Below are 27,790 nucleotides of genomic sequence, written 5' to 3' on the forward strand. Positions count from 1 at the left end.
ATAATGATTAATATTTTAATCAACATTAAACTCATACGTAACTACAAAAATGTAACAAATTAATGGTGAGAATATGAATATTAAATTCATTAAATATAAATGCTGGATGAGTTCGTCATGGGCCACTTTCTCGTCATATTACGGTTGGGAACTTACATATTACATATTAAAGGGAAGCAAATCTCATATTGATTGCCCAAATTACCCTTTCATTATTTTGTAAATAATTTTTGCAGCATTCAAAGAAAGTTTGTTGTGGGAGTAGGTGATGTGTCCCCACTCTCAAGATCCATACTAAAGAATAGCGGAGATCACATTGTGCTGAAGTTGTGGTTGCCACCATCTACCAAAGTCAGATATTTTTGGTAGCTATAAATAAAAAAAATATAAAAAACTAATTTCACAATAATAATTCCGTATCACTTATAGAGCATTTGTTTTCAATATAAAATTTTGCATGACTAGCCTAACTTTTCAACCATATAGTCAGATTGCAAGTCAAGTTTGCAGCTGCATAACCCTAAACAAGATAGAATCAAATGAAAGCTCTATTCATATCCTACAGAAAAACATTCGGCACAACACTCAAACATGCATCATATTAATTAATAAGCGGTGTTTTTATTGTAAATCATTATAAAATCAATGCTACGTTAAGTTGCGAATGGTCTTAAGTGCTTAAAGTTGATTAAACGTTACATAATTTTTAAAAACTGGATACATTTTAAATAGGGGTGCTCAAAGTGGATATCTAATGCCATTTATAGCTTTGTGGGCCTATACAATAGGCCCAACCCTAGTAAGTAGCCCATGCTAGCAGGGCGAAAACGACATCGTTCGCATTTGGCGGGGAATTGATTTACTCATTCTGCTGCAATTGTCTCTTTTTAGTCTGCTCATTCACTGGCCCGAAAGTTGGTCGCGAATCAGGTCAAATTTCTTCCCTTTTCTTTGTTTCCGAATCTCGAAAGTCACAAAAAATCTGATGAATTTCAGTTAAAAATAAGAATGAAGATTTTTAGAGTTGGATTTGCGAACAATTGTAAACCCTCTACTTTAAATTAAATTGAAGAAGCAGCTTGTAAGCATCTTTTTGGTCGAAAATTTACCTAAGGCCTGTGTTATTTTGTGCTTATTTTTCTTCGAAGAACTAGTTTTGCATACAACTTGACTGACCACGTGCATGCCCATTGTGCATAGAGTATTTCTCGTTTTTTTTGGCGGAAGTATATCCTAAGAAATGCTTGGCTTTATACTACTTTACCCCTTACCTGAGCCTTTCTTTGCCTCTGATAATAGCTGCTTACTTCATGATCTTTCTATTTGCTATTTTATTTTTTTTGAGTTTTTTGACAGTGAAATTCTGCATACCACTTTATTTAGTGATTTCGATCAGACTTATTTAGTTTGTCTAGCTTTTTATTCCATAATAGGTTTTTTTTTTATTTACTTGAAGCTTCCCCTTTTCGTCATTAACAAGATTACTTGTAAAAACTCGGTAGCTTCGCTTGGGGATTGTTTAATATGTAATTGGAAAATTAAACTTCAAAAATCACAGGGCTTTCCATTTTGGTCTAGCATAAGAATTATAAAAAATTGTCGCCTATTATCTGCTCTCAGGCTCCTGTTCTCCACATTCTCTTAGAGTAGTTTGGCTCGAATTTGAAGATGTTGTGGGTTGACAAGTACCGCCCCAAAACCCTAGACAAAGTTATTGTCCACCAGGATGTTGCTCAAAATCTTCAAAAGCTGGTAAAACTTCTTTTACCTATAGTATACACCTTTGTGAATTCTCGAATTATTCACTGTTTGTGACCCTTTTCTTTATGATTACTATAGGTGTCAGAGGGAGATTGTCCTCATCTTCTCTTTTATGGTCCTTCCGGGTCAGGAAAGAAAACTCTGATTATGGCACTTCTTAGGCAGATTTTTGGTCCAAGTGCCGATAAGGTAATTGTGTCTCTTTTCAAGTGATTTCTTTTTATGTGTTTTCTTCGCCAAAAATTTGAACCTGCTTAATTGATCTCTAAAGTAATATGGTTTCCATTGCTTGGACAACTGATGCAGGTTAAGGTTGAGAACAAGATTTGGAAAGTTGATGTAAGCTTTTCCTTGAATTTATTTTTTCAGGGTGCAAGTATGTTAACGTGAATTCTGTATATTGCTGTATTATTCTTAGTTCTGTACATATATCTAAATATTTAGATCAGTAGGTTCCTATTTTTTAAAGGGGCAAGGGGCTGTTCAAGGTGAACAATATAAGGAAAAACATTAAGAAGAAATCTTGGTACTATAAGTGTTTAGAGATATATTTCAATGCCTTTTTTTATTTAAAAGTAAGACATGGAAAAAACAACTGAAGATGCCAACAATTGACAAAGTTACTTAATAATTACAACTCAATCTGGTGCCTTAACGATTTCTCAGGAAGTTCGTCTCATGCATTACAAACATTACCGAAATCAGAGCATAACCATAATACAAACTGAAGTAGAAAAATGAAGCCCATCGTCCTCCCAATCCAACTTGGGAAATAACTTGCAAACTTCCAACTCTGGTTGAAATCTGGTCTTCGAGATGTTTGCTCTTGAGGGAAATAAAGTTGGAAGATCTATTCCATCCAATAAATTGTGCTTCATATTGCATAAACGTGGAATATTTAGATGACATAATGAATAGCCCATTGAGTTAGCATTCTGTTCTATTTCTTTATGTTTTTTAGTGGCTGCTTCTTTTTCAATCCTGATTAGAAATGATTTTCTTGAGCCGGGGGTCTATCGAAAACAGCCTCTTTACCTCCACAAGGTAGGATTAAGGTATGCGTATACACTACCCTCCCCAGACCCCACTTGTGGGAGTACACTGTGTATGTTGATTTTTAGTGGCCATACAGATACTTTAGTCTAGCTAAGCTCATAAAAAAAGATACTTTAGTTGGCTAAAAGAGGCAAGAGGAAAATGGGATTTAAGAATGACCTTAATCTTTTTTTATAAGATAAGTAAATATTGCAAGTACCAAGATGGTAGTGCAAAATACAAAACTACATTCGTACAGAGGTCACCATATAGCCATTAAGCACACTCATCTCAATGAATCTAAAAAGTATAAAATATCTCCTTACAACAATGCAACAGATTTTCTAAACAATTATACTTTACAACTGCTATCTGTTTCTTCTTTTTATCAAAACACCTCCTATTCCTTTCCAACCATACAGTCCGTAAGATGCATAAAGGAGCTGTTCTCCAAATTTTCTTTCTGTTTCCTCCAATCTTCTGTGCCTTCCAGCTTCACAAACTCTTGCACATCTCTAGGTATCACCCGGTGCACTCCAAATAAACATAACACAACAGTCCAGTTTGCCAGGCAAAAACACAGCTAATCAGTATGTGATTTCTTGATACTACTTCTTTCTCACATAGATAGCACCTGCACACATTATAAATTCTCTCCTCTTGAGCAGATCTTGAGTTAGACAAGCATTTCTAGTAGCAACCCAGCCAAAACATGCCACTTTTGATGGTGCTTTAGTCTTCCATATCATCTTCCAAGACCATGTCTCCTTCCAATTATTCAAATATTCTTGAAACATATTATAGCAGCTACTTTCTGTAAAAATTCCTTCATTGTTCGTCAGCCACACCAGTGAGTCATTCTTTGAACTGTCCAGTTTGAAGGGTTCTAAAAAAGCTAATAGCTGACTGATTTCATCTATTCCCCTTAATCTTCATTCCTGCTATTAATGAGCACCAGCTCTGTTCTCATCTATCTTTCTCTTCTTGCATTTCTAGAGCTTAATATTTTCTGCCCTCGTGTTTGACTTGTAGTTGTCATTCCTACATTGTTCAGAAAGTGGAGGGCACAGAACAGAAAATAGGTTATCTTTAATGAGCAACAGCTTTAGTTTTTGCATTCTTTGTGTTTTTTGCATTTTGTTTTTTGGTGAAGTTGAAGAGGAAGGAATAGGGAATTTTTGAAGCGTTGAGAGCTTTGAGTGAAGAGTGAAAAGTTCTATTTTGATCCTCTTATACTTTTGGTGCACAGCGGCCATACCTACTTATAGATAGTTGGTTAGAGTTGTGGGAGATTTAATGTGCAGTGCAGCTGAACTTCTTTTGTGAAGTTATCATGATCTTGATGTTCTTTTAATAAATTCTTTTGGTTTGTAAAAGAAAAGAAAAAGGGTCAGTAGCTTGGCTAGAAAATCCTATTCCTTTGCTGTAGTTTTTTGTGGCAACAATTCATGATTGATATTGTGTCAGCCAGTGTTTTTGAGAGCGAGAAGCGCAAAAAAGCGACAGGGGCTCGCCTCGCTTCAAAAACGAAGCGCAAAGCGAAGCGCACGCTTCATTGAAGTGAAGCGCAATTCTTAAAAAACATAATGTAAACCTTGCAAAGACACAATATAAATAATCAAAGAGTTCAATTTATATATAAGAAAAAAACATAAACAAATAAACTGAAAATAATATATATATATATATATATATATATATATATATATATATATAATAATTAACTTTATAAATTGAAATACACATACAAATTAATAAATAAAGGCTAAAATACTAAATAAAAAGAATAAAAGGAAAAATAAATCGTGCCTGCCCTAGCTGTGAGCAGACGCCTGGACGGGAACAAGAAGAAGAAAGAAGAAAGAAAAAAAGGAGAAGGAGAAGAAGAAGAAAGAAGAAAAAAAGAAGAAAAATTACCCGGAGTATTGGAGGAGGTTTCTGGCGACTTGAACCCTAGCAGTACTCAACAACAATTGATTTTGGGAAGAAGAGAGAAATGGTCTTTACTTTGGTCTTAGGGATATGTTTTGTATAATAAAAAAACAGACCCAAACTTTTTCTTTTAAAAAAACTGACCTCTCTGAACAGAAGCGAGCGATTCTGCGCTTCTCGCTTCAAGGTCGCTTCGTGCTTTTTCGACTGAAGCGAGCGCTTCGTGTGGTCGAGTCGCCTCAGGCATGGAAAAGCGAGCAGCCATCGCTTTGCGTCGCTTCTCGCTTAAAGCGATCGCTTCGTCGCTTTTTAAAACACTGGACTGTCAGCTTGAATGATGCACATGTAATAGTAGAAATTCTTTTTTAATGTGTATTTGCTTTAAATATAAAATGCATGACTTATCATCAGACATTGATGCTAGAGGGAAAGGATGTATTCACACAATTTGTATGGATGAAAAAAGTCAAGTATAATTGGTTTTATATTGTTTTAACAAAACTTAGGGTGCAATCACTAGAGATCCACTTTTGGTAAAAGTGACAACAACCAGTGACTTCCATGGTTAGGGATCAATTGCAACTGATATCCTTCTTTCTTTCTATATTCTTTAATTCTTTTAGAATTTTTAGTTTTACTGTACCCATGTGCATGTGTATTTTTTCTCTTTGTTTTAGTAACATATTATGTGGATTTCAAGTTTAAAGTATAAAAGGGTTAGGCAACATGTGAATGCACAAGTGCCATAAATTTTAACTTCAGGAGAAGTATTGCTAGTTAAATTGAAATAAACAGAAGTGTCAAAATCATGATAATCCTTTTGATTCCTCATAATGCTTTTTCCATGTAAAGAGGCAGAAAATTTAGAGTACCACAAAATGAAACGAAATGTGTTATCGGTTATGAAAGCTACTTTGATTCAGTTGATGTCTGGAACTGATTAATTCAAGTATTTATTCATAAAAATTCTAATTAAAAAAGTACTTATTCATAAACTTACTTTGATACATTCTTTACATATTAACAATATTTAATTATTTGTTGCATTTGAGAAAACATATTGGACTGTGATGACCTTAAATGGAGTTACATGGATAGTGAGGGACTGAGGATACATATAGCCGACCCCAACTTGCTTGGGATTGAGGGTGTTGTTGCATTTGAGAAAACAGATCCCTCTTTTTGTGCAAGTATGCCTCTAATCTATTTGTCAACACTGAGAAATTTGATATTCAAGAGTAGATGGAGATGTTATCTGTGAGGTGAGAGACATTTGGCTAGAGAGGAAAAAATTAGTTAGAAAAGGAAACGACGAGGAGCACTACTTCTTGCATTGGCTGGGATTCATCCATACTCGTTTTCCGGGAATTGAAAACAAGCATGGTGATTCGCTTGAGATCTTAGTAATGTTAATTTGATTTATGCTTTTCTTCTCAGGCTGGTACGAGGACAATTGATGTGGAGCTTACAACATTGTCAAGCACCCACCACGTGGAATTGAGTCCAAGTGATGCTGGATTTCAGGATAGATACGTTGTTCAAGAGATAATCAAAGAAATGGCCAAGAATAGACCAATTGACACTAAAGGAAAGAAGGGGTTTAAAGGTGATTCAACAACTTTATCTTTTGATTTTAATCCATGGAGAAGTTGTAGAAGTTCTGACTCACCTTTTATGTTTTATTTTCATCTGTGTTCATGTGGTTTTATTTTGCAAACTCCTAATACTTTTCATTTGTATTCACATAATATTGGCATGTGATGAGCCTAAATGGAGTAACACGGTCAGCTAGGATTCATACAGCCTACCCAACTTGTTTGGGATTGAGGCGTGTTGTTTTTTTGTTCACGTGGTTTTATATGGAGTAGGGTCCTAAGACCTTACCATGTCAAGGATGCAATGAAAAAGGCTGACAGCACTAATACCAGCTTCATTTTTAGACTAAATAGAGGCCAACCCAGGAAAGGAAAGAGTAATGGGAAAAGGTTTAAGATATGTAATGATTTTCTTATTCGCCCAAGTAAGGAATTAATTGATAGAAGAGTGTCTTGAAAGTAAAGCCAATTCTTCTGAGGCCCAAATTTCTTATTGTGAAGATAAACTAAATGGATATAATCTCTTTACTGAACTTGGGCTTTTTTGGAGAGCACTCAAAACCTTCTACTTTGGACCTCTTGAAGGGATGATGATAAAGCTACACCTTGGACTTTGGTTGTACTTGGTTATATAGTGTCTTCAACTTCAGTTAGTTTTAAGAGGACAAGAGAGGGTTGCTCAAGTGGTAAGCACCATTCACCTCCAGCCCAAAAGTTGCGAGTTTGAGTCACCAAGGGAGCAAATTGGGGAGTTCTTGGGGAGGGATTAAAAAAAATTATTTCCTTAAAAATAAGTCAGTTAGTTTTAAGAGTATGTTGAAAGATGCCATACTCTACCTCTGTCTATGATTTAAACTTTACCTTTGTTTCTTATGCAAGTGGCACTTAGATGTTGAGGTGTAGTTTTGCTAAATAATTGTCTGTTTGCCTTCGTCTGAGCAGATTGCCTCTCTCTTGAAGTGCTGTTCCCTTGGAGCCCATTTATATTGTCAGACTCGGTGGTTTTTAGTCACTTGATGAACTAAAATCTCAATTTTTTGATTGGAAGAAAGAACCAAAATAGTTCATTAATAATAGCTATACGTTTATTTTGGTCCTTAATATGCAACTGTCGACATAAATAGCCTTCGAGTTTTTCTAGGTTTTGTCATGTTATATCGAATTACGTAAATCGATAGTTCAAGCTACACTCAAACGTAGGTCATTTCCCATTTTTATAGGAAATTCTACACCAGAACAATGGCATCTTCAATTATAGCCCCTCTGGGATATAAAATATATCTCCTCTCGCCATCCCCATAGTGTATGAGACAAATGTATGCATTTCGATTAGGGTCGTATTTTGTGGTTACGATTCTACCATTTGTCTTTTTCATTCCATTGAAAATCGATTTTACGATATAGATGCTTATGACCTCCCCCTCTATGCCTTGCGGTAATGATTCCTCTGGCGTTACGACCTTTACCACAACATTTTGGATTGGATTTCTCTTCTCTGAGCTTGCCCCCTATCTCCGTCTTCCTCGCCTTGCATGCTCGTATCTTCTGTGGGAGCTATAAAAGTTTTCTTAGTTTCAAGTATGGCTTTGTTCATGTTTTCTTGTACTATGCTAGTTTCTAATAAATTATGCTTGGTTATACATAGCAGCTTCAGAAGCATGTTATTTTGTTTATGCAATAATGAAGGGACCATTTTGGTCATAGCTGTTTTACTCTCTCCACTCTCCACCTTTTAGGCCAATATTTCGTTTCTCTGCCTCTTTTTAAAAAAAATGTTTAAAATTTCTTCTGAAGAATTTCCCTCCTGAATTCGGACATTTAAAGTTGACTATTATCAAATTATTGAGAGGAGATGCACACAAAGAGCATCTGCTGCGATCTGCAGTGCAATCATCTACAAAATGGCGAAACATTAAAATATCTTATTACTATTATGTTAAATATTATGGCTAAGTACCCTGACAAAATTTCAGTTAACTTACAAAAAAACATATATATATTGATGCATAATGTGGGCCAAAATAGTTCTCATATATTGCAAATTTGAACTGTAACTGAAATACATGTCATGTTTTTTTTATAAGGGAAATACATGTCATCTGTTATACCTTGCTTGTCAGAAGGGAAAAAAAAGATTCATGTGAGATAGCATGACAAAGGTGAAACAGGGCAAGAAGACTGATAATCTAAGGTGATTTCCTCTAGAAATTAGTTTAGGTAAGAAATAATAGTTGGGGAGTTAAAAAAAAAAAAGATACTGAAATATTTTATCAACTTTGAAATATTATTTTCCAGAGTTTCAACTGTTTCCCAGCAGCATTATGTAGATATGCCGTATTACTTGTAATTTGTGGATTACTTATATAAGCTACCTAGCTGATAATATTTCATTTTGGTAAATGTTAGTATTAGTGCTAAATGAAGTTGACAAGCTCTCAAGAGAAGCACAACATTCTCTTCGAAGAACAATGGAGAAGTACAGTGCGTCGTGCCGCCTAATTCTATGCTCCAACAGTTCTTCAAAGGTTACTGAAGCAGTCCGCTCACGATGCCTTAATGTGAGAATAAATGCGCCAATGGAGGAAGAGGTCAGTGAAATTCAGTTGTCCCACAGTTGATATGACAACTATGTCTTCTTCTCTTTTCCCTTTTTTTTTCTGCATTGTATACTACAAAGTCAGGAGTGGAAGTGTGTTCTGTATAACAATTGCCTGCATCTTCTAGGCTCAGGCTTGCTTTAGACTAGTGTGTTCCTGGTCTTGCCTCCAGGACCCATTTAATGGTGGAGGGTTTTTCAGTAATGACATACATTGACTCACCAAAATGGGTGCTAAGAGAGGTAGCCTGCTGCACTTGTTTAGACGAGGTGGACTGTAAATGCCATATTTAATGGTCAACGTAGTATACATTGACTCACCAAATGGAGTGCTAAGTGTAGTAGCCTGCTGCACTTGTTTAGACGAGGTGGACTATAAATGCCCGTAGTCAGTTGTGTTGGTTAATTGTGTGACACTGAAAGTGCACTTTTTGAGAAAAGGGTGTTTGTTCATCGTTGAAATAGTTTGAGCAGTCTTTACTCTTATATACCAATTTGTGCCTTAGATAATAGATGTAGGCTCATTAAGGAGAACATTTACCTAGTCAACACATTATACAGTAGTAGGATATAAGTGTAGCATACTTGTAAAACTTATCGTCACATGAGTTTGTTTAATTTTTTCTACCATTTGAATTCTTTCGTTATATTTGGATAAAGTTTAAGAACAATTGATCATTTTCTTGATCCTATTTCAGTTTTTGTTTAATCATGGATAGGCATGATTCAATGATATTCCACTAACATGTTGTATCCAGGAAAAGACGTGTCTAAGATTAATATTTGACTTTAGAAATCACCTCAACTGAAGGGCTATACAACATATTGTTTTGAGGACCCTGTAACTCTAGTTGACCTAATGCGTAATTTACGTTGGTGTAGGTCCATCAGGAAGTTCTCTGAGTCTTATAAATCATTAAAACTTTCTAATAGCCTGTTTGGCCAAGCTTCTCCAAAAAATATTTTTGTTTTCAAAGTTAAAGTGTTTGGCCAAACTTTTGGAAGAAAAAAAAGTGCTTTTGAGGAGAAGCAGAAGCAGGAAAAAAGTAGCTTCTCTCCAAAAGGACTTTTTTGAAAAGCACTTTTGAGAAAAATACACTTAAAAACAGTTTTTAAAAGCTTGGTCAAACACTAATTGTTGCTCAGAAGTGCTTTTCAAATTAATTAGCCAAACACAAACTGCTACTCACCAAAAGTACTTTTGAGAAAAAAACACTTCTCAATAAGCTGATTTTTGCAGCTTGGCCAAACAGGCTATAAATCCGAGTATATATACAGCCTGGTTAGTCATGTAGCAAATGTTGACATGTTCTTTGATTATTTGGTGCATTCCTGAAATTTTCTAACAATATCTCTTGTTTGGCAGATTGTTAATGTTTTGGATTTTATTGCCAAAAAGGAAGGACTTCAGCTTCCACAAGGATTTGCTGCTCGTATTGCGGAAAAGTCAAATAGGAATCTGAGGAGGGCAGTCTTGACTTTTGAGACTTGTCGTGTTCAACAGTTGAGCTCGTAACACCTTGGCTGGACTGCTTTGTCTTAGCTTCTTGCTAGCTTGAGCTGCTAAATCCAAGCTTTTCACATATTATTTGAACTATTTGCACCAGAGTTTCCTTATGCATGTGCTGACCCCTTGTACTATTTGCCTAAGGTATCCCTTCACAAACAACCAAGCTATACCTCCAATGGACTGGGAGCAATATCTTTCAGAAATTGCATCAGACATAATGAAAGAGCAGAGCCCTAAAAGGTACGGCCGCGTCCATCTAAATAGGGTATTTAATGTCCAGCAAGTGATTCAGAAGCTTATGCTTTATGATGACAAAGATGCCTTTTTTTCTTTTCCAGCTCTGAAGTATTATGTCAATGTGCTCTGGATAACTGTGTTTTGATTGTCTAACTTTAGAACTAGAGGCTGACACTAGAGATACAAGGCAACTGAAGGTTCAACTTTGAGAAAAGGGAAACTGTATAGTGGAGGAGTCTAGGCTTTTGAGTGCAAAGAGAAGAGTATGTTATTGCTAAGAAAATAGACCTTAGGCCTAACTCAAACTCAAAAGATAGCTCATGATGAAGGATTGCTTAAGACCTTATAAGGAGACAACAATTAATTCTCTCAACCAATGTGGGACACTTAACACCCCCGGCACGCCAGGGCTGAACTTCTAGAGCGTGGACAACATAACTTGTCTCCTTTTTGTACTAATGACAGCACCTCAAAACTATAATACATTTGCCTCTTTATCTAAACTGCAATGTCATTTGTTTCAGGTTGTTTGAGGTTAGGGGAAAGTTATATGAACTACTAACAAATTGTATTCCACCTGAAATTATTTTGAAGGTAAGGTCTTTCTCCAGGTGCTTCACCTTCCTCTCTTATAAGGTGTTAGAAATCCTTTGTGTTTTTTATTGATTCTGCCTTTGACTGCAGAGGCTGCTTTTCGAACTATTGAAGAAATTGGATTCAGAGTTGAAGCATGAGGTGTCCCACTGGGCTGCTTATTATGTAAGTTGTTGAGCTACATAATGTAGCACGTTGGATATTTAAGGGAATCAAAGGAACTTATGGATGTCTTGACTACCCCAACCATTGCCTTACGGGTTTGGATTGGATGACCAAATTCATTCACGTGGTACTAGAATCAACCTTTTATTCTCACACTTGTAAGTCGGATTCTGGTCCACGTGTGAACTTAGAATTGGTTAAACATGCTGGAAGGTAAGGGTGTTTGCGGTTTGATTTGAGTTGGTTTTTCCCTAAAAGAAGACCAACATCACTACTATGATATGCAGAAGAAAATTACTTAATATCCAGGTAGGCACAAATATTGAAGCAATAGGTAACTAGAAAGGATTAATTGTTTCTTTAAGCAGTAGTAACTACCGAGTCAACTGTGTTTCCTTGTGTTGTGTTTGTGGGTGGGTGGTGGGGGGGGGGGCAGCTAACAGATGCTTTTTATCCAATGTCATATGATTCATTAGGTTATAGTGCTCTTCTGCTTTATAGATTCTTCTGGAAATTTTTGCTGTGCATGGATGAATTATGCAGATTTATAAAAAGAAAATTAAAACATTTCTTAATTTAGAAAATTTCTCACTGTCTTTCAGGAGCATAGGATGCGCCTGGGTCAGAAGGCTATATTTCATCTTGAAGGTATTGTATAACCTTTCAATCAGAAGTACTTTGAGCATAATGTGAAAATGGGTTAGACTGGCTGTGTTGAAGTGGAAACTTGTTACCTCTAGAAAAACAGAAAATCTAAAGCACTTTCCATTAGAGCAGTGTAAACTTTTTTTTGAGAACGGTAAAATATTATATAATTGTAGCAAAAAGGCTGTACTAAGGCCACATATCAAAAAGAGCAAAAACCAAGGCTATCTGCTATCTCCTACTACAGTGATCCTATGATATCTATCATTGAATCTACATCCTGTACAAAATCTTCCTTACACCAGAAGTGAAACAAAAAAAGACATTTCATCTTGATCTTCTGTAAGGAGTTGCTGTTTCCTTCAAAACATCTACTGTTTCTTTCCATCCAAGTGGTCCACCATATTCAGAGCAGCGTAAACTTGTCACCTCTAGATAAGGAAAACTTTCCTTCCCTTTCTGTTTTGCTTGCCAAATAGGAAAAAGGGACATTATGAGAGTCTTTTGCTTCCATCCTATTCTCTTCTATTGAACCACCGCAATATGCGAGCATTTCTCTCTAGTTTTCATCTTGAATTGAACTAGATTGAAAGTTTAACATTGCTGAAGCTTTTCCAAGTATTATGATGTAGATAGTCTATTAGAATTCCTCAGTCTATTAAATCTCTCTAGTTTTCATCTCGAATCAAAGTATCAAACTATATAGGATATGAGGTCCTTATATATATATGGATGAATGTCAGGTGTTTTAGGTGTATCTCATAGGTCACAGCTGAATGTTAGGCACTAGAAATCAATTTTAAGAAAGAAGGTTGATATGGTGTTGAAAAATTAATTTGATATGCCTAGATATAGCTGCCTGGGGCTTTCTATTTGTAAGAAAGCAGCATGATGTTTGAGTTAAGCGCATGTCACGGGTTCGAACCTTGCCATAGACAAAGCCTTGGTATTAAGTGGAGAAGGGTAGATGGAGTGTGCCCATTATCCACCGAGTATCAAACTGTGCGCCACAGACCTTGAGGGATTTATCAGTTACAAAAAACATATTAGATGAATAAATAAATAATATGGCTAGATATAGCTTAACATCGGACCTCTGAAATAGAATATACATTGACTTGAGAAAAGGATACATGAATGACTCGTAGAAATGAAATAAACCTAAGTTAAATTGAGAGAATAAGCACTTCTATGAGATGCAAAATTACTTTCAGGTTTCTTTATGAGATGCAAGCTTCCTGATAAGCTCATGTCAAGGACAAGTAATCACTACTCAGAATGTAACATAAATTACCTGAGTTGCCTTTCATTTTTAGTGTACGTGGATTTCCTGTGTACCAATCTGTTCTTTTGTTGTAGAAAAGACATCAAAAAGTTGAGTACTTGATTGGCTCACCCATTATTATTGTTAGAAGTAACATTTCAACATTCTGACGTTTCGACCAATTACCACCTTTCTGCCTGAGTGCTTTATCTCTTCTCCTCAAATATTATATTCTCAAGATTCTGTTTATGGCTTGCTCAGAAATGCCTTATTAATACTGTTTACCCTAAAAACGGATAACAATTAAATTTATAAGTGGTTTTAAAGATACGCGGATTAATTCAATACAAATGATGAATCGCGTTAGATTAAATTAAATATATAAAAGACGTAATAAATTGTCAAACCAATTAAGGGAAGTGATCCCGGACTCAGTAGCAGCTTTAATGGAATGCCTGCCTTCGATCCCGGGTTCACGTTAATGATGAACTGATGAACAAAAGTAAGAACTTTGAATAACAGAGAAAATAAGAGTATATTGCGTTGATATGCGTGTTACAATGTTGCTAATGAATAATTAGATCCCCTTTATATAGTAGGGGAGTTTTATCCCAAGTACAATTCCATAAAAGGTAAAAATCTACTATTTTACTAATCACCGATTTTCTGCCGTTATGTGTCGAGATTCACGCCGTGACATCGGGTTGGTCATGGATATCACGGCCCTTTGTTAGTCGTGCTCGATTATCTGGTAATGCTCTTCGAGGTTTTTTGGGATTCGAATCGAACCTGGGGGTCGTGGCCCCGATGCTTTCGAGGACAGGCGTTTTGCTTGGTCCCCGACTCGAGGGCTCCTTGTCTCAATTCCGGTTCCTTGCAGTCACGTTTCTTGCTTCGTTTACTTCATTGAAAACCGAGGCGTCCCGCGGGCTCGGTTTCACCCGTATACAGATAGTCCCCTCGTTTCTCGGAGAGAGTTTACGGAAACGACGAGAAACGACATGTGCGCTTCGATTCCTTCTTCAATACGCCGTGACAGAAACGACAAAGAATCTAAAACGTCCCGTCAGTTGTGTCATTATGACTTCAAACGCGTGTCAACAATCGGCAGGTCATCCCTCTATGTGAAACGACGCGAAGCCTCTATAAATACCCCTCTCCTTCGTTCATTTTTTTTATCTTTTGACCAAGCTTCTACTTTCGAGTCTTTAGGATTTCACTGCCTTTCTTCATACTCTTAACATTTTTATCTCTGTTCTTCAAGATTTCTCAGTAAATTGCAAGCTTTTACTTATTTTCTACCCAAACCAGCGCATTTGACCTTTCATCTTCCAACCTTTCTTCATATTTTTCAAGCTTTTTCCAGATAATAATGGCTAAAACTTCCAAAACTGTTCCCCAAAAGGTTGCTTCCTCTTCTTCACAATCGATCGCTGAAGTCGAGGAGACGATTTGTGAACAAGATCGAATTTTGTCAGTTCACCATCGATCATCTTCTCCGCCTATACAGTCCCCGAATCTTCCGAGGGGGACTGATAAAGCTTACACACCGGGCTAGCAAAGCCCCATTCTCGAGCATCGATGAGGACTGGGATCGGGGCTGGCAGAGACGCTTTGTCCGGGTGAAGACCGCAGACTTGATCCATTCCGAGCTTATGCCATTCCGCGAGAAGTGGAATGTATCACGTAACAACTTTCCTTTAAATGTTGATTTTACGTTCATCTCTTTTTTCCTCACCAGTATTTGCGGTGGTGCAGTTGTTGCTCGAGTACCAAATGCCATTCCTCGTTTCAAGGAGTGGATCGAAGGCATTTGTTCGCAGATGCCTTGTTCCGAGCGCAGATGGCGCAATCTCTCGAAGGGCCGCTGGGAGGCCCGTTCTCACGGTAAGATTTCTCTCTCGAATAAGTAACATTAGGCTCCCCTTTTAGCATCATATTCTCATTTCTTCTCTTTTCTTTTCGTAGGCTTGCCTAAGACCATTGAGCTTAGGCCTTCGGTATGGGACGAAGACCTGTCCGTTGATCCCTTTGCTTTGGGGCAGCTCGGGGCTGCAACAGGAGATAGGGGTAGGCATAATATCGACCGAACCGGAAAAACCGACCGAACCGATAATTTCGGTTTTTTTCGGTTTTTCGGTCGGTTTGTGGTTTATATTTTTAAAAAGTTCGGTGATCGATTCGGTTTTCGGTTTTGGTGCCCCAATTTTCGGTTAAATCGCAAAACCGAAATTTTAGTGTATAGGTTTTGGTGGGCTCTTCTTCACCTATTAGTCTCTAGCCCAATTTGCTTACCAAATCCCTTTTCTATTTTCTCATTCAAGATTAGTTCCAGTTTAGAGGGTTCCTATTTAAGTGAAAAGCAAAATATAGCAGATATAAACACTAAGTTGTGCCTTTTGTTTTCTACTGTTGTATTCCTTGCTATTCATATTTTATGATACGTATTTAGTTTCCAATTTTTATTTTGGCGAAATGAAAATAATTTATATTTGAAATAATATCCATAGTTATAAATGTACTGAAGTTGCTCCAAGGAGTTTCATAAGAAAGTTGAACGTATGGCCTCATTCTTTTTTCATCTTTGTGAGTTTGTGGTCTATTAGTATTTAACTAGTTAACTGGAGAAAATGTCCAATTAGCTTTTAGAAAATGTTAATTGTAAAAAACTAAATTTAAAGGCCTTTTTTTGGTAGAAAAAGCTCAAACAAAAATCCCTCAAATCGACCTAACCAAATCGAATATTGACCGAATCGAACTAAGGAAAACCGATAAAATCGAACTAATATTGGTTCGGTTATTGGTGCACCAAATGAAAAATCGAAAACCGATTAAATCGAACCGAACCGACTGACGCCCACCCCTAACAGGAGAGAACAAGAAAAGGAAGGCTCTGGGTTCCCCGAGCTCAAAGAAGAAGAAGCCAAGGAGAAGGTTGGCCCGTAAGCCAAAGGAGAGTTCTAGCTCTCGAGCACCCGACTCAGTCTCGCTTTATCGGCTAAAGGATGAGCCCGAGGAAGATGATATTTTTGTGGCCCGTGAGACGACCTCCCTCGAAGAGTGGGCGACAGCCGAGGGGGAAACAGTGGAGGCTGATCCCTCTCAGGTTCGGAAGGCCGATGTAGAGATGAGGGCTGAGACCTCTCGAGATACCGGCTTCGCTCCGCCCGGTGTCAGAGATTTTGGGGTCGCCTTCATTGATCGAGTCCATGTTTGACGAAGCCCGAGCAGCGAAAGAGCGATCCAACGAAGGGGCCCATGGAGCTGACGATCCTGTTCATTCTTTTTTCGAAGGTGTGGACTCGATCGCTCTGGAAGACTTCTTCGGGTTGGGCAACTTGTAGGTTTCGAGGAGAAACCCGTCTTCAGAGGTTGGCGGGCTGAACTCAAGCCCAAAATTAATCAACTAGTTCCTGCCCCGAGCATGGATCCCGACCGGAAGAGATCAATAATCATCACCTTCCCGGAGGATGCCCGGGTTCTTTCTGCCCCCGTTGGAGTAGCGAGCTACCTCCAGTGCCTGATAACTGAAGAAGACCATGGCCATGGCCGATGTTTGGAAGGGAAAAATGGACCGACTGGCTTCGGAGAAGGAGACCGCCCGGGAGCAGCTGGCATCGGTAGAGGTCCAACTCTGAGTCGCAAAAGAGAAGGTCGATGCACGGGTTCGGCAAATCGAGGACCTCCAAGCTCAACTGGGCTCGGCCATTGCTGAACGGGATGCCCTTGGCAAGGCGCTCGAAATAATAAGGTCCGAGTCAGAAATAACTAGGGCTGATGCTGAAGAGATGGCGGCCTAGTACAGGGCTGATGTTGAGGCAGCCGAGGCCCGCCTGAAAGTTACTGTTGAGTACGTGAAGGGGTTGTCTCGAAGGGAGACCCTTGAAGAGATCCATGCCCGAGGTTTTGACCTGTCGGATTAGATCGAAGAGGTGAAAAGGCTCGAGGTAGAGGCCAAGAAGCTGGCTGAACCCGAGGGTGAAGAAGGCTTTGAGGGCTCCGGCGAACCCGAAGATGGAGAAGACCTCGATGGCTCTGGTGACGAGGTGGGTTTCGGTGGAGATCCGGCATAGGTGCCTTAGGAATTTTTATCTTTGTTTTTGCATTTTGTACATTTATTTTGTTGAGACCATTTTTATTGGCCTTTGTAAAGATATTTTGGAACGTGTATATAAGGTTTTTTCCCTTTTGGCAATTTTCTAGTCTATTACCTTTAGCATCTTTTTACGATTGCAATGATTTCAAATGCCTTAGCACGGAGTAAAACGTAGTAATAAGTTGTTCGGAGGTCCGGACAAGACTTGTCGTCGATGTAAGTTTTGTTTGAAACTTGTGGGGGCTCGGTATGACCGGAAGCTTTCCCCAAAGTGCTTGTTTAAATGTTCTTAGACTATAATTTTGCCGAGGGTAACCTTTGAACCGGTTTGGAATTTTGAAGGCCTTATGTTTTAATTACGGGCTTTGGACGTCTCCGAGCCGTTTTTAGGGGTGGTCGTAGCCTTTTAAGTTTAGGCACTGCCTAATTGGCTTTGTACCTCCGGGCTTCGATAGCCCGAGCCATCCGAGTTTGTCTTGGACAACAGTCCCCGAGTGGGGGTTGCCGTAGCCTCTTAAGTTCAGGCACTACCTAATAGGCTTTGTACCTCCGGGCTTCGATAGCCCGAGCCGTCCGAGTTTGTCTTGGACGACAGTCCCCGAGTGGGCTCGGATAGAGGCGGCCCTTGGGCTCGATATAAGGAACAAAATGTAATGGTTTTAGGGGACAAAATATGTATCTGCAAGGTAGAAATATTTTTTTCATTCTTGTGCGTAATATACAAGATTGTAAGTGTGTACAAGCTTCGTGTTATGGCTTAGGTGGTCTATGCAGGCACGGTTCATTTGACCGTTTGGCCCTTACCATAAATCCTATCCACCGAGCCTAGACTGTTAAAGCACAAAGTTTCCTTCATTGCTAAAAATCATTACCCGAGGGTGATGGCCCCCAGTATTCGAGGTCGATCGACGAGAGTGCTCGGGTACTGTCGAGGTGACCATTGATTCCGATTCAAAACCGGTCTTTGATTCTAAATTAGCACGATCCATTGTTGCCTCGTTAAAAACCTTGTCGGAAAACCCATTTGGGACAAAATCGGTTCAAGGAAAAAAGAGTGCAACGCGTGCTTTCAGGCCTAACAACTACATCATCCTTTGGCTGTTGCATGCGAGTGTTAGTCCAATTCGCAATATATATCAAGAAAGAATGAAGGGGGTCGTACCTTAGTAGTAGTATCGTTTTATGTGGGTCACGTTCCAGTTATTCGGTAGCCGCTCACCGTTCCCTGCTTCGAGTTTGTACGAACCTTTACCGATAATCTCGATAATTCGATATGGACCTTCCCAATTCGGTCCCAGCTTCCCGACGTTCGGGTTCCGGGTGTTCAGTGTCACCTTTCTTAACACCAAGTCCTCGATATTGAAGTGCCGGAGATGGGCTCTTCGGTTGTAATACCTTTCGATCCGCTGTTTTTAGGTGGCTAACCGGACGAGGGCGGCCTCGCGCCTCTCATCCAATAGTTCTAGGCTCGTGCTCATGGCCTCATCGTTCGACTCTTCGGTCGCATATCAGAACCTGAAACTCGGTTCTCCTACCTCGATCGGTATTAGTGCTTCGGCACCGTAGACCGACGAAAACGGGGTGGCCCCGGTACTAGACTTTGAGGTCGTACGGTGTGCCCATAGGACTTCGGGCAAAATTTCCTTCCATTTTTCTCTGGCATCGGTCAATCTTTTCTTAAGGTTCTGGAGTATGGTCTTGTTTGTAGACTTCCCCTACCCGTTCACACTAGGGTGATAGGGTGTTGACAAGATTCTTTTGATCTTATGGTCCTCGAAAAATTTGCTTACCTTACTGCCGATAAACTGCTTCCCGTTGTCACATACGTTCTCGGCCGGCATCCCGAACCGATATATTATGTGGTCCCAAATAAAATTAATAACTTCTTTTTCTCTTTCTCAAATGCCCGAGCCTCAATCCATTGAGAAAAATAGTCAGTCATAAATAATATAAATTGAGCCTTACCGGGTGCCCGGAGCAAGGGATCGACGATGTCCATTCCCCATTTCATGAATGGCCAAGGTGACAAGACCGAATATAGTAGCTCCCCAGGCTGATGGATCATCGGTGCGTGCCTCTGACAGCCGTCGCATTTCCGCACAAACTCCGTATCTTTCTCCATGTCGATCCAATAATAGCCAGCTCTGATTATCTTACGAACCAACGATTCGGCCCCCGAATGGTTCCCGCAGGTGCCTTTGTGAACTTCCCTCAAAACATATTCGGTGTCTCCCAGTCACAGACATATGGCGAGTGGGCCATTGAACGTTCTTCTGAACAGGGTGTTATCTTCGGACAGGCTGAACCCGGCCGCCTTCATGCGCAGAGTTCTCGAGTCTTTCGGATCCGAGGGCAGCTTCCCGGTTTTTAGGTAATCTATATACTTGTTTTTCCAATCCCAGGTTAAGCTTGTCAAGTTTATCTCGGCGTTTTTCATGAATTGTACGACAGTTCCCGAATTGAATTCATCGTCATCAACCGACGACCCCAAGTTAGCTAAAGCGTCGGCTTCGCTGTTTTGATCCCGAGGTACATGTTGCAGGGTCCACTCCTTGAATCAATGTAGTGTTACTTGTAGTTTATCCAAGTATCTTCGCATTCGTTCCTCTTTCACTTCGAACGTCCCATTGACTTGATTCGCCACAATAAGGGAATCACATTTAGCTTCGATCACCTCGGCCCCCAGGCTTTTAGCTAGTTCGAGACCTGCAATCATGGCCTCATACTTGGCCTCATTGTTAGTCAATTTCACAGTTCTAATAGATATCCTAACTATGTTACCCGTGGGCGGCTTCAATACGATGCCGAGTCCTGACCCCTTTGTGTTCGAAGCACCATCTGTAAAGAGGGTCCAGATCCTCGAGGAGGTCTTCGAGGTTAACAATAATTCCTTTTCGACTTCAGGTATTATGGCCGGCGTAAAGTCAGCCACGGAGTCTGCCAAAATTTGAGATTTGATGGAGGTTCGGGGTCGATATTCAATATCAGACCCACTAATTTCCACGGCCCATTTGGCCAATCGTCCCGAGAGCTCGGACTTGTGCATTATTTTCCTTTATGGGTAAGCAGTCACAACACATATGGGATGACATTGAAAGTATGGCCTCAACTTCCTGGAGGCGCTTAGCAAAGCGAGTGCCAATTTCTCCAGGTGAGGATACCTCGTTTCGGCCTCGCCTAGAGTCCTGCTAACATAATATATAGGAAATTGCGTACCTTTTTCTTCCCGAACTAGGAGTCCACTTACTGCTACCTCAGATACCGCTAAGTAAGGTATACCTGTTCGTCTGCCTTCCGAGTATGAAGCAAAGGTAGACTCGAAAGGTACCGTTTGAGTTCTTCCAAGGCTTGTTGGCAATCCGGGGTCCACGAGAAGCTATTTTTCTTCTTCAATAACGAGAAGAACTGATGGCTCTTATGGGAGGACCTCGAAATGAACCGACCCAGGGCGGCTATGCGTCCGGTTAGCCTTTGAACGACCTTGACGTTATCCACCACGGTGATGTCTTCTATGGCCTTGATCTTGTCGGGATTGATCTCGATTCCTCGTTTGGACACCATGAATCCGAGGAACTTCCCGTACCCGACTCTGAATGCGCATTTCCTCGGGTTCAGCTTCATATTGTATTTCTTCAGTATGTTGAAGGTTTCCTGCAAATGTTCCAAATGGTCCTCTGCTCGCAGGGACTTAACTAACATGTCGTCAATGTAAATCTCCATTAATTTTCCTATTTGCTCTTCGAATATCCGATTTACTAGGCGTTGGTAAGTGGCACCAGCGTTTTTTAGTCCGAATGGCATTACATTATAACAATAGGTGCAGTATTTAGTTATGAAGGAAGTCTTTTCTTGGTCGCCCGGATCAATCCGGATCTGGTTGTACCCGGAATAGGCGTCGATAATGCTGAGTGCCTCGTGGCCGGCCGTCGTATCAATCATGCGATTGATGTTAGGCAAGGGAAAAGATTCCTTAGGGCATGCCTTGTTCAAGTCTTTGTAGTCTTTACACATTCTTAACTTATTTCCCTTTTTAGGCACTACCACTACGTTTGCTAACCAGTCCAGGTACTTAACTTCCTGAATGAAACCTATTTTAAGGAGTTTGGATACCTCGTCTTTGATGAATGTGTGTTTGACTTCGGACTGAGGCCTTCATTTCTGTATAACCGGGTGAAACTTCCGATCTAAGCTCAGCTTGTGAGTAGTTATTTCTGGCGGGATCCCTGTCATGTCAAGATGGGACCAAGCGAAACAATCTATGTTAGCTATAAGGAATTTAATGAGCTTTTTCCTGAGCTCGGGAGTTAGCCCCGTGCCCAGGTATACCTTCTGATCGGCCAGGTGCTCGATCAATATGACTTGCTCCAGCTCCTCAACTGTTGACTTGGTGGCATCGGAATCGTCAGGGGCTATAAAAGACCTGGGGACTCTGTAATCGCCATCCTCGCCTGTCCCCTGCTTTTCTGGTTCGGTCAGGGCCGATGTCGGTGATTGCTATTTGGTTTCTTCCTTGGTGACGGAACTCGAGTTCTTCGATGTCGAGAGTGCGGATATCGGGATCACCCCATCGACCGTGAACATCTCTTTTGCAGCTGATTGCTCTCCGTAAACTGTTTTGATCCCTCTCGGTGTGGGGAATTTCAATGTATGATGTAGTGTCGAGGGTACTGGCCTCATGTTGTGAATCCATGGCCTCCCGAATAGGGCATTGTATCTCATATCTCCTTCGATCACGTAGAACTTTGTTTCCAGAACGGTTCCGGCAGTGTTTACCGGCAGGGTTATCTCCCCTTTAATGGTCTCACATGCCATGTTAAACCCGTTTAAAACTCGAACTGCAGGCACAATTTGGTCTTGTAGACCCAGCTGTTCCACGACCCTCGATCCGATGATATTGGCCGAGCTACCTGGATCAATTAACACATGCTTAACTCGAGATTTATTTATGAGTACAGATATTACAGTGCATCATTGTGTGGTTGCACGATGCCTTCAGCGTCTTCATCGCTGAAAGATACGGTTTCCTCCGGTACATAATCTCGAGTCTGTTTTTCCCTTTGTAATCGACACTTTAGTGCGCTTTAACATCGGCCCCTGGGGACGTCAACCCCACCAATGATCATGTTGATGATATGCTGAGGTTCCTCTTGCTCGATCTGCTTGTTGGAGTCCCTGCCCGATCACTCAACAATTTTCAGAGGTGTCCGTTATTGAATAACTTGGCTACTTCTCTCAGTTGTTGGCAGTCTTCGGTTCTGAGTGCCATGATATTTACACATTAGGTTGGGGTCCCTTTGGGCAGGATCGGATTGCAATAGTCGAGGCCACTTAGTATCTTTGATGCGTCCGATGGCCGATACGATGCCGATAACATCGACGTTGAAGTTGTACTCCGATAACCTTGGTGCTTCCTTAGACCCGATAGGTCTGTCAAAATCGTTTTTGCTCATGAGTCCCCGGTTATTATGACCTCGGTCGCTTCTTCATTCGCTTCTCACAGTGTTGCGTCCGGACCCATTACCCCTTCGATCTCCATTCTATGGTTGATACCGATCTCTGTTCGATCTTGGTTCATGATCGATGGCCCTTTTGGATCTGTCACTAGTCCGGGCGGGATAGACGGACCCGGAAGGGGCCCCGAGCTGAGGTTCGACCCTGATTTTCGATTGGTACATGTTATGGACTTCGGCCCAAGTTACCGCCGGGTATTCTATCATATTTTGCTTCAACTGCTCTGAAGCCAATGAGCTTTGGGGATTGAGTCCTTGGGTGAAGGCCTGAACGGCCCAATCGTCTGCAGTCGGAGGCAGTTCCATTTGAAACCTCGATACGAATTCCCTAAGCATCTCGTTATCTCTTTGCTTTACCTTGAAAAGGTCTGACTTCCTGGTCTCGACCTTGATGGCCCCGGCGTGTGCTTTTACAAAGGCTTCTGCAAGCATAGCAAACGAGTTAATAGAATTAGGGGGTAAGTTGTGATACCATATCATAGCTCCTTTTGACAAGGTCTCCCCGAACTTTTTCAGCAAAACGGATCGATTTCATCATCTTCCAAGTCGTTCCCCTTGATGGCGCATAGTAGGAGGTCACATGTTCGTTTGGATCAGTTGTCCCATTATACTTCGGAATTTCGGGCATACGGAACTTCTTTGGGATCGGCTTCGGAGCTGTGCTCGAAGGGAAAGGCTTTTGGACAAATTTCTTGGAATACAGGCCCTTCATTATCGGTGGTGCTCCTTGGATTTGATCGACCCTAGAGTTATAGGTCTGTACTTTGTTGTCGTTGGCTTCGATTTTCTTTTCTCCCGACTCCACCCGTTTTGTCAGTTCCTCAAGCATCTTTGTTATCTCAGGGTTGGTCCCGGGTTCTGCTTCACCCGGCCTTTCTGTGGCCGGTTCATGTCTGCGAGCGTTTTTTCGGGATGATTCGGGCTCAACCCTGCTGGGAGCGCGACTTTGGTTCTGCAACTTGGCTATCGCTGCTTGTTGAGCCTGTTTCGAAGATCACGCGCAAATTGATCCCATCACCTTCGCCGTCGTGTGTACTCCGGGCTATCGACCGAGCTCCCCCGCGAATGTTGTTTTCGGGGTCGGTAGGCAAGTTTGCTTCGATAGCCACGTATGAGTTAGCATCGACCGGATCAGCGACTAGGACTCCGTTGGGGTCAACAAGGGGCACCTCGTTGCTGGGTACCACGTTGTTCTCGCCATGGTGGTTAGACTCAGCATCCACGTTCAAATGGGCAGATTGAGAGTTCGACATTTTTAATTTTGACCTGAAATTAAAAACTCAAAGAACAAGTGTAAAATAAAGTGTTATGGAAATTTTTATCAAATTGCCACTATTATCCTTAGCCCCACGGTGGGCACCAAATTGTTTACCCTAAAAACGGATAACAATTAAATTTATAAGTGGTTTTAAGGATACAATTAAATTTATAAGTGGTTTTAAGGATATGCGGATTAATTCAATACAAATGAGGAATCGCGTTAGATTAAATTTAACATATAAAAGACGTAATAAATTGTCAAACCAATTAAGGGAAGTGATCCCGGACTCAGTAGCAGCTTTAATGGAATGCCTGCCTTCGATCCCGGGCTCACGTTAATGATGAACTGATGAACAAAAGTAAGAACTTTGAATAACAGAGAAAATAAGAGTATATTGTGTTGATATGCGTGTTACAATGTTGCTAATGAATAATCAGACCCCCCTTTATATAGTAGGGAAGTTTTACCCTAAGTACAATTTCATAAAAGGTAAAAATCTTCCGTTTTACTAATCACCGATTTTCTGCCGATACGTGTCGATATTCACGCTGTGACATCCGGCTGGTCACGGATATCACGGCCCTTTGTTAGTTGTGCTCGATTATCTGGTAATGCTCTCCGAGATTTTTTGGGATTCGAATCGAACCTGGGATCGTGGCTCCGATGCTTCCGAGGGTAGGCGTTTTGCCCGGACCCCGACTCGAGAGCTCCTTGTCTCGATTCCGGTTCCTTGCAGTCACGTCTCTTGCTCTGTTTACTTCATTGAAAATTGAGGCGTCCCGCGGTCTCGGTTTCACCCGTATACAAATACAAGAAGACATGGATACCTGGGATTTAGCAACAAAAGATACTAGAAGCTTGGAAGATTGTAGTAGGAAGGAATTTATTAGCTTCCCGCTTGATTGACTCTACAACATTGTCCATATAGTTGAATACATAGAGCCTGTTTGAATGGGCTTAAACCAGCTTTTAAGCAGTTTTTAACTTGTGGAAGTGTTTGGCAACCAAAAAAAAAGGCTTAAAAAAAGTTAAAATCTCCAATAAATTGGAAAACCCAACTTTTTCGAAATTGGCTTAAAAGCCATATTGCTTTGACCAAAGATATTACATTCTTATCCCTTATAATTTTTCTTAATCCCGAAATTACCCCTCAGTAGAAAACCCTGCAACATACTATCTTTTCTTTTCTCCATTCTTGTTGCAGCAGCCTCTGTTTTCTTCTTCGTCTTCTTCCATAACTTTTCTCTCTTTTCCTTTCATTTTTTTCTTTACACTTTCGTTCATTATTTTCCCCTCTTTTCCCTTTCCTTTCTTTCTTCTCCAGTGCTGCTCCCTTCCCTGTCACATTCCTTATGTCAGTTCTAATCTTCGTTCTTCATCTTGCCTTTGCTACTGTCATTCTCCAATATTTGTCAATTTCTTGAAGTTCTTAACGTGAAGCAAACAGTAGTTTTTTAAATAATGTTTGATACATTCAATATTTTGTAAATATTGTTCTTTTAGCTTCTTTTTTTGGTTCCATAACATTTAATTTTTTTGGTCGTTGAATCTTTCTTCTTTTTTGGTGTAACTATATTCTAAAATCAAATCATTCAATGAATTTACGTGTTACCCCTGAATTTGAACCTATGAACGGAAAATATAATATTATAGTCATCATCTTCTTTATAATGTTAACAACTTTAAGGATATTTCAGTCATTTTAACAAGAAAAGTTGCTTACTAGCACTTGTTTACCAAACACTTCACCAGCTTGTTTTCAGTTTCAGCACTTTTATCCAAACACGTAACTTCTTATTTATAAAACAAGTTCCAGCACTTATAAAATGCTTTTAAGCACTTAACTTAAAAGTCACTTTTTTTAAGCCAATCCAAACGGGCTCATATTTTGATCAACTGCGTGTCTAATATACTTAAATTCCTGTCCAGCATCATAGCGAGCATATCGACAAAGGGTTAGGATATAGACATAATTCATTATTGGGCAAAGATCACTTTTAGCCCGCGGCCGAAACTATTTACATCCGGAAGCCGCAAAAGTGAATAAAATTTGTATATTATTTGTATATAATATACAGAAATGTATATATATACAAAAAATTATACAAAAATATACATTTTTTTGGCTATTATTTTGAGAGCATCATTTTCTTCCCATTATTTATAAGTGACTGAGTGCATGATAGTGTGTGAAGAGTGTTGATGGACAACTTGAATAGAATGATTGAAGCTAAGGAATAATACTTCAATTGTTATGGGGTTGCCTGTTTCGTAGGAAATAAGTTTTTGAACAGTTAAAAACATTAGCTATTTTTGTTCTCCTAATTAGTCCTCCTACTTTTAGTCTGACATTGGTAACTTGGAGCTGAGAAACTTAAGGGATTTAACGCAAATTGACTACTGATGAGGGAAGGGGCTCAATATGAATTGAAAATATATTTACTTTACACCGTTAAACAACCCAATTAAGAGCCATGAAAATCAATTAGATTCTATCATCTTCCCACCCATGGTGACGGGATGATATCCCCCAGGTGATACTGCAACAATTACTATCGATAAACGATGGTAGTGCTTTCATTACAATCGGGAAGATAATCAATGGAAGCAAGAGGATTGCTCAACTCTGTTCATCAGCATTTATCTTCAGGTCTATGACTGTATACTCTGCTGTTTGGCGGAGGCAAACATACTTAATTCGATAAGTGTCATTGATGTTTATAATTATGCTACATTGCATACATATAGTGGTTAAACACGAATTTTTTTGTGGGAGTTAAATAGCTTTTACAATGTTAGGACTGGGAGTGTGTTATGTATAGATGTTATTTCAGCTGTAGTTTGACATCTGAAATATAGATCAAGATATATTACGAGCTCATTTTGGTACCTTCCATTTTTGATTTGTTTTGCAGCATTTGTGGCCAAATTCATGAGCATCTACAAGAGTTTCCTCATTTCAACATTTGGCTAGAATAGGAGGTCTGAAGTACTATGGAACTATTCGGCAGGAGGAAGAACTCATTTTGTTCCATTGTACCAATCTCCTAAGTGTTTTAATTTTCTTGGGGCGTGTAGTCGTGATTAGGTATTATTGTACCTGAATCATATGCCAATTTGATCAAGTATCTTATTTCTCTTTTCCTTGATATTTTATCAGAAGGAGGCTTCACAGCTTCTACCTTTGAAGTTGAAAGTCTTAGGCAAAAGGGGGTCCATCATGTCTTGGGTCGGATACAACAGAAAATGGAAGTGCTAATGCATATATAGTGAAGGTTAGCCTGAAGCTTGATCGGCCTTGGTCTTCCCATTTTTTTTGGAAAAGAATAGAGGATTGAAGCTGTGTTCTTTATTTAGGTTTCTTTCACTCGTAATTAATGACCTCACTCATGCTTTCTCAAACGCGAGCCACACTGGGGAGTCCGAGTCAGTTTGGGAGTTAGCAAAAAGTGTCCGTTTGTGCTGAAAATTCTTTAATCACGGTTATCTTTTTTTGTATACCGTAGTATTCAGGGTAATTTGTGTGTACGCTATACTATTTCCCATGCTACGTTCCTTTTAATATGAATATCGAGTATCTTATCCGGAA

At 39.9% G+C, this 27,790-nt stretch overlaps 1 protein-coding gene across 3 annotated transcripts; it reads left to right on the forward strand.

Annotated features, from left to right (window-relative positions):
- The first annotated feature begins 834 nt into the window (after positions 1 to 834).
- On the forward strand, positions 835 to 27,790 carry LOC104108326 (replication factor C subunit 3). 3 transcript variants are annotated; one of them, XR_001971661.3, is made up of 14 exons: positions 835 to 930; positions 1,621 to 1,752; positions 1,840 to 1,950; positions 2,068 to 2,100; positions 6,166 to 6,334; positions 8,730 to 8,911; positions 10,286 to 10,422; positions 10,571 to 10,669; positions 11,191 to 11,260; positions 11,351 to 11,425; positions 12,028 to 12,073; positions 27,117 to 27,237; positions 27,362 to 27,476; positions 27,559 to 27,790. XR_001971661.3 is itself a non-coding variant. In XM_009617332.4 (12 exons), exons 2-12 carry the CDS (start codon positions 1,669 to 1,671, stop codon positions 27,173 to 27,175), a joined length of 1,065 nt encoding a protein of 354 aa, XP_009615627.1. In that variant the 5' UTR covers positions 835 to 930; positions 1,621 to 1,668; the 3' UTR covers positions 27,176 to 27,350. The 3 variants fall into 3 exon arrangements, 2 of the variants coding, with proteins under 2 accessions (XP_009615627.1, XP_009615629.1); XM_009617332.4 differs by lacking the exons at positions 27,362 to 27,476; positions 27,559 to 27,790 and having other exon boundaries at positions 27,117 to 27,350; XM_009617334.4 differs by lacking the exons at positions 835 to 930; positions 27,362 to 27,476; positions 27,559 to 27,790 and adding an exon at positions 942 to 1,081 and having other exon boundaries at positions 27,117 to 27,350.

This window comes from Nicotiana tomentosiformis, chromosome 10 (genome assembly GCF_000390325.3).
Source record: "Nicotiana tomentosiformis chromosome 10, ASM39032v3, whole genome shotgun sequence".
In the NCBI taxonomy this organism is placed as follows: domain Eukaryota; kingdom Viridiplantae; phylum Streptophyta; class Magnoliopsida; order Solanales; family Solanaceae; genus Nicotiana; species Nicotiana tomentosiformis.